This window comes from Schistocerca gregaria, chromosome 7 (genome assembly GCF_023897955.1).
Source record: "Schistocerca gregaria isolate iqSchGreg1 chromosome 7, iqSchGreg1.2, whole genome shotgun sequence".
Taxonomy (NCBI): Eukaryota; Metazoa; Arthropoda; class Insecta; order Orthoptera; family Acrididae; genus Schistocerca; species Schistocerca gregaria.
The window spans coordinates 426,229,633-426,239,632 of NC_064926.1; the positions used below are offsets into that span (position 1 = coordinate 426,229,633).

Genomic DNA, 10,000 nt, shown 5'->3' on the forward strand with positions numbered 1-10,000 from the left:
GCTCTCAGCTGGTAAGTGACAGCTGTCAGCCAATCATTGTCCATATTGAGATGTTGAGAGATAACCCCCAAAATATGGTATGCTCGGCATTATCTTGACACTGCGAATCTCAGAATATTGAATTCCTTACAAGTTCTGAAATGTTTTATTCCAAGCATCTAGCTCCAACATCCATTCCACATTCAAATTCTGTTAATTCCCACCATGTGGCCATATTCACATTGGAAACCTTTTCAAGTGAATCATCTGAGTACAAATGACAGCTCTGCCAATGAACTGCCCTCTTATAACTTGTGAATGCAGTACAACAGCCATTTGTATATATATGTGCATACTGCTATCCCATGACTTTTGTCACCTTATTGTAATTCCATTGCCTAATGTTTTCAGATGCAGACTTTAATTAATGATGCTTCAGATTTTTTGGAGGACTGGTCCATAAGAGTGTACATTGCTATTTTAGAAAATGCATCAGAATTGCTTAGTGTCTAAGCAAATAATGAGACCTCACTGAGTAATATTTTATCAGAGAGTAAATGGAGAAGACCTGTTTGCTTGTCAGTTGTTTAGAAAGTGTTTGATAAACAAAAAAGAAAGTTCTGCCATTGGTAGAGTATTTGCTAAATCTAGTTGTCTCATTGTACTTCAAAATATGCACCAACTTAAAATATTGACTCTGTATGCAATTCCCAGTTTCATCTTTTGCAGCCCTGTCATTACATATTTGTTATTCTCATTTCATTATTAACTGTAATTCTAATAAACAAGGAATTCAGAATATGCAAACATGTAGTTTTTATTATGCATATTAAACCTTGCAGTTCACTCTTTCTTGTGGCTTGAAAGCATTGGTCACTTTTCTTGTTGAGTACATTTGATTTCATTATTCCTGTGAATGAAGGAATATTATTGTTCCAAAATGTTAATAAGACAACCTATGTTATCAGGTATTTCAATACGGCAAGGAGAAACAGCTTACTCATTTCAGTCAGAGTTGATAATTGCAAATGCATCGGAGTCTGATCGTGCTGAATATAAATGTGTTGCTTGTACACCCAGTCCAAGCAGTTGCTTAGATACAATTTTAACTTTCACAGTGAAAGGTAAGTTATTTCCTTTTCACTTTATATAATTTATTATAGTGCTGAACAGAATATTCTAATACAACATGGAAGTGAACACTGATTAGGAGAGGTTGTGTGTTTGCTTACAATGGGAGCAAATTTAAAAGTTAAGGTAACAATTGTGTTTTCTGTAATGGTGATTAAAAGCATGAGACCTGAGCTTTTATGGATATATTTCACTGGCACAGTACTCGTTACTGTCCAATGTAGTCTCTAGGCATACTGAAACCATAACAACAAGGTAACAGTTCCATGGTTACAACAAGATAATATTCTAATCAGAATGATTCCTGTGTCAGTTCCATATGGCTAACTAGATGTAGAACATAAATTTTGATTGTGAATTGCCCACTACCCAGATACTACTTCAGTGATGTGTTGTCTCCTTCTTCTTCTTTTTCATTACCTTTGTCCCACATCGGCACTGGATTTGCATGGTTATTAATGGATTTGGAATGATTACTTTAAGAGGCCTCCCCCCATGAACTATGGACCTTGCCATTGGTGGGGAGGCTCGCGTGCCTCAACGATACGGATAGCCGTACCGTAGGAGCAACCACAACGGAGGGGTATCTGTTGAGAGGCCAGACAAACGTGTGGTTCCTGAAGAGGGGCAGCAGCCTTTTCAGTAGTTGCAGGGGCAACTGTCTGAATGATAGACTGATCTGGCCTTGTAACACTAACCAAAATGGCCTTGCTGTACTGGTACTGCGAACGGCTGAAAGCAAGGGGAAACTACAGCCATAATTTTTCCCGAGCACATGCAGCTTTACTGTATGATTAAATGATGATGGCGTCCTCTTGGGTAATATATTCCGGAGGTAAAATAGTCCCCCATTCAGTTCTCCAGGCGGGGACTACTCAGGAGGACGTTGGTATCAGGAGAAAGAAAACTGGCATTCTATGGATCAGGGTGTGGAACGTCAGATTCCTTAATCGGGCAGGTAGGTTAGAAAATTTAAAAAGGGAAATGGATAGGTTAAAGTCAGATATAGTGGGAATTAGTGAAGTTCAGTGGCAGGAGGAACAAGACTTTTGGTCAGGTGACTACAGGGTTATAAATACAAAATCAAATGGGGGTAATGCAGGAGTAGGTTTAATAATGAATAAAAAAAATAGGAGTACAGGTAAACTACTACAAACAGTATAGTGAACGCATTATTGTGGCCAAGATAGGCACAAAGCCCACGCTTACTACAGTAGTACAAGTTGCTCTGCAGATAATGAAGAAATTGATGAAATGTATGATAAGATAAAAGAAATTATTCAGGTAGCAAAGGGAGACGAAAATTTAATAGTCAAGGGTGACTGGAATTCAAGAGTAGGAAAAGGGATAGAAGGAAACATAGTAGGTGAATATGGATTGGGGCTAAGAAATGAAAGAGGAAGCTGCCTGGTAGAATTTTGCGCACAGCATAACTTAATCATAGCTAACACTTGGTTTAAGAATCATGAAAGAAGGTTGTATACGTGGAAGAACCCTGGATATACTAAGATGTATCAGATAGATTATATAATGGTAAGACAGAGATTTAGTAACCAGGTTTTAAATTGTAAGACACTTCCAGGGGCAGATGTGGACTCTGACCGCAATCTATTGGTATGAACTGTAGATTAAAACTGAAGAAACTGCAAAAAGGAGGGAATTTAAGGAGATGGGACCTGGATAAACTGAAGGAACTAGAGGTTGTACAGAGTTTCAGGGAGAGTGTAAGGGAACAATTGACATGAATGGGAGAAAGAAATACAGTAGAAGAAGAATGGGTAGCTTTGAGGGATAAAATAGTGAAGGCAGCAGAGGATGAAATAGGTAAAAAGACGAGGGCTAGTAGAAACCCTTGGGTAACAAAAGAAATATTGAATTTAGTTCATGAAAGGAGAAAATATAAAAATGCAGTAAATGAAGCAGGCAAAAAGGAATACAAATGTCTCAAAAATGATATCAACAGGAAGTGCAGAATAGCTAAGCAGGGATGACTAGAGGACAAATGTAAGGATGTAGAGGCTTATCTCACGAGGGGTAAGATAGATACTGCCTACAGGAAAATTAAAGCGACCTTTGGAGAAAGGAGAACCACTTGCATGAATATCAAGAGCTTTGATGAAAACCCAGTTCTAAGCAAAGAAGGGGAAGCAGAAAGGTGGAAGGAGTATATAGACGGTCTATACAAGGGCAATGTACTTGAGGACAATATTATGGGAATGGAAGAGGATGTAGATGAAGATGAAATGAGAGATATGATACTGTGTGAAGAGTTTGAGAGAGCACTGAAAGATCTGAGTCAAAACAAGGCTCCTGGAGTAGACAACATTCCTTTAGAACTATTGAAAGTCTTGGGAGAGCCAGTCCTGACAAAACTCTACCATCTGGTGAGCAAGATGTATGAGACAGGCGAAATATCCTCAGACTACAAGAAGAATATAATAATTCCAATCCCAAAGAAAGCAGTTGTTGACAAATGTGAAAATTACCAAAATATCAGATTAATAAGTCATGGCTGCAAAATAGTAACGCAAATTCTTTACAGACGAGTGGAAAAACTTGTAGAAGCAGACCTCGGGGAAGATCAGTTTGGATTCCGTAGAACATGTGAGGCAATACTGACCCTACAACTTATCTTAGAAGAAAGATTAAGGAAAGGCAAACCTATGTTTCTAACATTTGTAAACTTAGAGAAATCTTTTGACAATGTTGATTGGAATACTCTCTTTCAAATTCTGAAGGTGGCAGGAGTAAAATACAGGGAGCGAAAAACTATTTACAATTTGTACAGAAAGCAGATGGCAGTTATAAGAGTCGAGGGGTATGAAAGGGAAGCAATGGTTGGCAAGGGAGTGAGACAGGGTTGTAGCCTGTCCCCGATTTTATTCAAACTGTATATTGAGCAAGCAATAACGGAAACAAAAGAAAAGTTTGGAGTAGATATTAAAATCCATGGAGAAGAAATAAAAAAATTGAGGTTTGCCAAAGGGCTTGGAAGAGCAGTTGAATGGAATGAACAGTGTCTTGAAAGGAGGGTATAAGATGAACATAAACAAAAGCAAAACGAGGTTAATGGAATGTAGTCAAATTAAGTCGGGAGATGCTGAGGGAATTAGATTAGGAAATGAGACACTTAAAGTAGTAAAGGAGTTTTGCTATTTGGGGAGCAAAATAACTGATGATGGTCGGAGTAGAGAGGATATAAAAGGTAGACTGACAATGGCAAGGAAAGCGTTTCTGAAGAAGAGAAATTTGTTAACATTGAGTATAGATTTAAATGTCAGGAATCATTTCTGAAAGTATTTGTATGGAGCGTAGCCATGTATGGAAGTGAAATGTGGACGATAAAATAGTTTAGACAAGAAGAGAATAGAAACTTTCGAAATGTGGTGCTTCAGAAGTATGCTTAAGATTAGATGGGTAGATCAAATAACTAATGAGGAGGTGTTGAATAGAAACGGGGAGAAGAGGAGCTTTTGGCACAATTTGACTAGAAGAAGAGATCAGTTGGTAGGACATGTTCTGAGACATCAAGGGATCACCAATTTAGTATTGGAGGGCAGCGTGGAGGATAAAAATCATAGAGGGAGACCAAGAGATAAATACACTAAGCAGATTCAGAAGGATGTAGGTTGCAGTAGGTACTGGGAGATGAAGAATCTCGCACAGGATAGAGTAGCATGGAGAGCTGCATCAAACGAGTCTCAAGACTGAAGACCACAACAACAACAACAATTTAAGAGGTGTCTTGGTGCCCTTCCTGTTGAAAAACAACAAAAACACAACTAACCAACTTATGGCCTCAGGCACCCAAGTATTTATAGCATCATAACAGTTACAATTTGCTTACATGTTGTTGAAATTACAATCTGAAAAATTTACAATTACAAATGTGCATAGTAATTAATTAAATCACACTGTGGTGTACATATTGAAATATGGAAACAGATGGATTGCTCAAAACAGTAACATATTCAAGAATTATATCTCAAATTTATAAATAGTCAGTACTAACATTAAGTGATAATTAGGTTTTTGATTATTTAATTGATTTAAGTATGATCAGAATTTCTGACATTTTCTGTGTATTATATAGTTATGTGAGTTTGACTGGTAGTTATACTTCATCACATATTATGTGTGAATTAGAAAACATAGTAGTATTATGTGATTGACAAAATAAATTATTTTAAAACAGATAAAAATAATTATGTTGCATGGCGTGTATTGGTAACAAATTTCTGAGTAAATGACATAAATGAATAAGCAGAGACAAGAATTTTAGCATTTGTGTAATGAGGGAAAATGTGGATCAGGATGCTTATATGTGATAGTGTAGTCCATCTTGGTTTGCCACATTACACACCTTTCCAGAATCCCCTCCATGTTGGGGAGAGGGGAGGGGGGTTGCAGATTAAACAACTGCATGCTCATTTAATGAAAAGTCACTCCAGTTGCTAATAAGAACCTTATTAAGCCTACAGCCAGACTGAAGCCTTTATATCTTCACATTAGAGAGGGTTCCCTACAGCACAGTTTTTGGATCCACTTGAAAATGGCTTGATATAAAGGCTGAAATTGGTCATGCACTTAATAAAGTTCTTATTAGGAACTGGAGTGGCTTCTCATTAATTGTGCATGAGAATTTGCTAGAACATGCATTCAACGGAGCAATAAAGCATAAGAATTTCTTGTGCATAAACAATTTGTTACAAGAATTACTATGAGAGCTGATGTTTGTGATGGGTCTAATGAATGCTTACTGTTTTGTGCTGCATCTGAAAAAAGGTACCATGAAATAAATCTTCACACACAATAAATAGTTTGCTGAATGCTTTACCTGTAGTACAGTAGAAAATTATTAATTAGGTAATAAAATAAATCCTCCAAACAACACTATGTAAAGTAGCTCATATTTTTACCACAACACTCATGTTACTACAAAACTAGAAAAAGACTTCAAATTATTACTACAGTAATGAATCACCTAACATTTATCTGAAACATCTCTAGTGTTCAAAACACAAAAACATATAATGTGTGAATGTTTCTTTGAAGGTCCTCACAAAGGAAATTCTCAATAAATGTTCAAATTAATTGGCAAGTTTGCCACACAGCTGGTAAAAATATAGTCTTTTAGTTTTAGTGTTACACTATAACATCTGAAGCAGATCTTGTGTCCTTGTATAATATGGAGTCATTTGACTGGCAGCTACTGCTGTACAGTCATTAATTGGAATTCATTTTGGTACCTCCTGGCCACTGACAGGTACCATGTGGGTACCACCCTAGGTTAACAGCTTCCCCAAGCAGCATAAGTACATCCCAGATTTGTAACTCTAACCTTCATCACTGCACCTGGGGTATTATTCATGTGGTGGTCTCATGGATGTTTACTTGGGTTTTGATGCATATGGCATGACTTAAGCCCAGTGAAATTGTAACATTTTTCAACCTTAACTTTTCGTTGCCTCCTCACCCTCCAAGTGTGTGTGTGTGTGTGTGTGTGTGTGTGTGTGTGTGTGTGTGTGTGTGTGTGTCAGGGATGGGAGTGGGGGTTTATAGTTCTTTGCAGAATTATTTTAACCTTTAAGTTTCATAATTTTCATGATATAGTAACATGCACCTCTACCAAAAAGTTAATCTATTGTTTCTTGTTTGTACAGAAAATCCAGATTCTGTAACAAGACCAGCCACTGATGAGACCAATTTGCAGCATGTGAAAATTTGTGAGAATGTGACGATAGAGTGAATAATTACCGTATGCACCTCAACAAAGGTTGCTTTGAAATGAATAGTGCCAAATGAGATGAGCAATATTTTAATTCTTTTCTAGTTACTTCATTGTGCCTTTAATCCATGGAGAGGGACTTGAGTAGATACAAATGGTGTATTGACTGTTTATAAATTTATAGTGATGAAAGTGTTTTGATGTAATACAGTGTTTTGATATTTTGTACCTGTACTTGATTTCCTAACAAACAGAGTGAACATATCACTGTAGAAGAAACAGAGATAGAGCCTCCAGTGAGCTGTGGGCACCATTTAACAACAGGAAGAAGACAATTAAAAATATTTAATGCAAAATTGGAAGACACAGAAAACTACCCTTGTATAGTGCTAGACCATGCAAGAAATACCAATAGTGAAATGATATATTCAAAGATTTTTAGTGAATAAATGTTGTGATACTTATTTTATCTACTTTCTCAGTACATTATCAGCATTGCAAGTGTTAAAATTCATTGTAGCTTAAAGTATGAGCTGTGGTTTTTATTTTAGGTACATTTAGATTGTGAACACTGAATCAGTGAAGGGCTAAGATATAACTGTTCCATCTCCATTACATGCTGTTTCAAAGGATTATCTGCACATAATTAAGCTTTGATTTTAGGTCTCTCATCACAATTGGTAGCTATTCATGACATAGCAAAATTAAGTGTTTCATATGGGTATAATTTATACAAAATAAAGTACCTCTGTTGTGCACATTAGGAAGATTTTATACAGTTATTAGGGATTTGTTTCCCAGTGACCATTAGGCCTCAGTCCACATTTATTGGTAATCAGATAAATCAGAGTGTGAATTTGTCTCCCCTTTCCACTCCATTTGCCCCACCCTTTTATGTATTTTCATTTGTTAGTGACTACAACATTTACGTTTGTTATTTTTTTGTTTGTTTGTTTTACACTGTCAGCTAAACTCAACCATGACACGACTGTTTCAATTTCTTTTACAGAGACTATACATAACCATATGATGGTTACTACATCTGATTCCTTGTTTTATTACTATTTAATGATTAAATATCATTCAAAACCTAGAGCTGAAATATACCTACAGTAACAAGTGGTGGCTTGTAGATGAAGCTCTTAAATAAACCGTGAAGTTCTTTTTTCACTTTTAGAATATGGGTTTTTAAGTTTATACAAACCATTTATTACCACCACATTGATAAATTCTAATAGTAATAGAAACAAAAGACCAGCACAGTGTCTTCTCCATAAACAGTACTTCTCCATGAACACACAAAAATACTTCTGCATTACTCAACTAGCAAAACGTACAACATCAAGAAGACAAAACCCCAGACACAGACTGCCTCCTGGGAATCAAAATTATTCTTTTCAAATAATGGAAAAGCCAGGATGGAATGTAACAATATTATGAGAAGGAAAGTTGCTACTCACTATATAGTGGAGATGCTGAGTCGCAGATAAGCACAACAAAAAAGCTCTCACAACTAAAGCTTTCAGCCATTAAGGCCTTCGTCAACAATAGACACACATATGCACACACACACACCCACACTCTCACACAAATGCAACTCACACACATGACTGCAGACTCAGGCAACTGAATCCACACATACTGTTGATATTATTCTTTTATGACAGTCAAAAACAAGAGATAAAAATTATGCAAGGTTTCCGCAATTCATACTAAAATAGCCATGGTTTGCAAAGTCTAGAAAAGTCTAGGAAAATAATAACATCAATTGTGAGAATGCATCTCAATTACATACCTTGCCCCATCTGACAGCATACAATTGTTATGTTGGGCACCCCCTACTGATAGTGTGGTGACATAACAGATTGTGATATAAATCTCATCCCCTTTCAGTGCGAGGTCTACGAGAAACGCAGAGTAAAATTTTAAAAGGCACTCTAAACCTGCCAGTTTTTGTAAATACATCTAGGAGTGCTTTTGACACCATAACAAGGTTTATAGCACAAGATGACATAAAAATTTATAAGTAAACATAGATGTTGAATTTAATGATAGAACTGAAGTAAATAATTTTGATACAAATGGCTACTTAGCTATCAATTTATAACTAGTAGTATAACTGTATTTCTATAACAGTTTCAATTAGATGCCAAACTTAAGAATGCATACTCTAAAACAGATATATGATGTTACTTTTCTACATTTGTAAACTTTTAACTTTTGATAGCTGAAATGTATGTATGCTAAAAGCCAAACATAAAAGCTGGTTGATATTGGATTGTTTCCAATGAGTGGCAATGTTAGTTAGCAATGTATATTGCCTGCAACATTGTATGGTAGCATTTTGTAATCTGCAGCAACAAGATTTCTATTTTGACCACATAAAATGTTTCGAGTGATCATTACCTCCATGTGTCATCTATGCTTTCAAAGAACCACATGTGCAGCATGATGGTGACAATTAGATGCAGAATATTTGGGTGCTGTACCATAACATTGTTGCTATTTGAATGGTTGTAAATGACTTATGTAATAAAAAATAAACATGCCTAATTGTAATTTTGTCACTCTTTCTTTCAGAGACACAAAATCTTGCACCTTTCATGCAATTGATGTTAGGCCTACATTTTAACTTACTCTGAAGGGCCTATTGTCCTCAACACACATCCTGTGTGGCACTTCTGGGGAAATCAGGAAAATTATGTACTCTCTTAGAAGCAATAATTCTTGTGGGCTTAATAATATTCCAGTTGTAATATTAAAAACATGTTTTTCTGAGGCGGTTACTGTACTCAGCCATATTTTTAATACCCCACTTTCAAAAAGTGTCTTTCCAGTCTGACCACAGTGTGTTGTTAGATTCCTCTCTGTGAGAGGTAGTAGGATAGATGCTAATAACTACTGACTTGTTTCACTAATAACTTCTCTTCCAGAAATTTCAAATTAAAAACAGTATTTGCTGCAATTTATTCTTTTCTTATAAACTAGCTGACAATCCCCGCATCTCCCAGGTATTCATTTACCCAATTTATTATTAAAAATGTACAGTTTCTGTATGCTGAGCACATATGTTTCTCGTATCTTAAAATGATTTAGCAAATGTCTCTGTAGCAACAGCTCTTCATAGCTTTGTAGGATGCTTTTGTTTACACCTACAGTAAC

The 10,000-nt window shown here is 36.2% G+C and overlaps 1 protein-coding gene across 1 annotated transcript in view; it reads left to right on the top strand.

Moving 5' to 3' along the window:
- LOC126282035 (vascular endothelial growth factor receptor kdr-like) overlaps nucleotides 1-9,397 on the top strand; it is a 234,689-nt gene extending 225,292 nt beyond the window's left edge. Inside the window, exons 12-13 of the mRNA XM_049981447.1 lie at nucleotides 948-1,103; nucleotides 6,774-9,397. Coding sequence (XP_049837404.1) covers nucleotides 948-1,103; nucleotides 6,774-6,859 — 242 coding nt within the window. The 3' untranslated portion in view covers nucleotides 6,860-9,397. The remainder of the gene's footprint in view (nucleotides 1-947; nucleotides 1,104-6,773) is intronic.
- The last annotated feature ends 603 nt before the right edge of the window (nucleotides 9,398-10,000 follow it).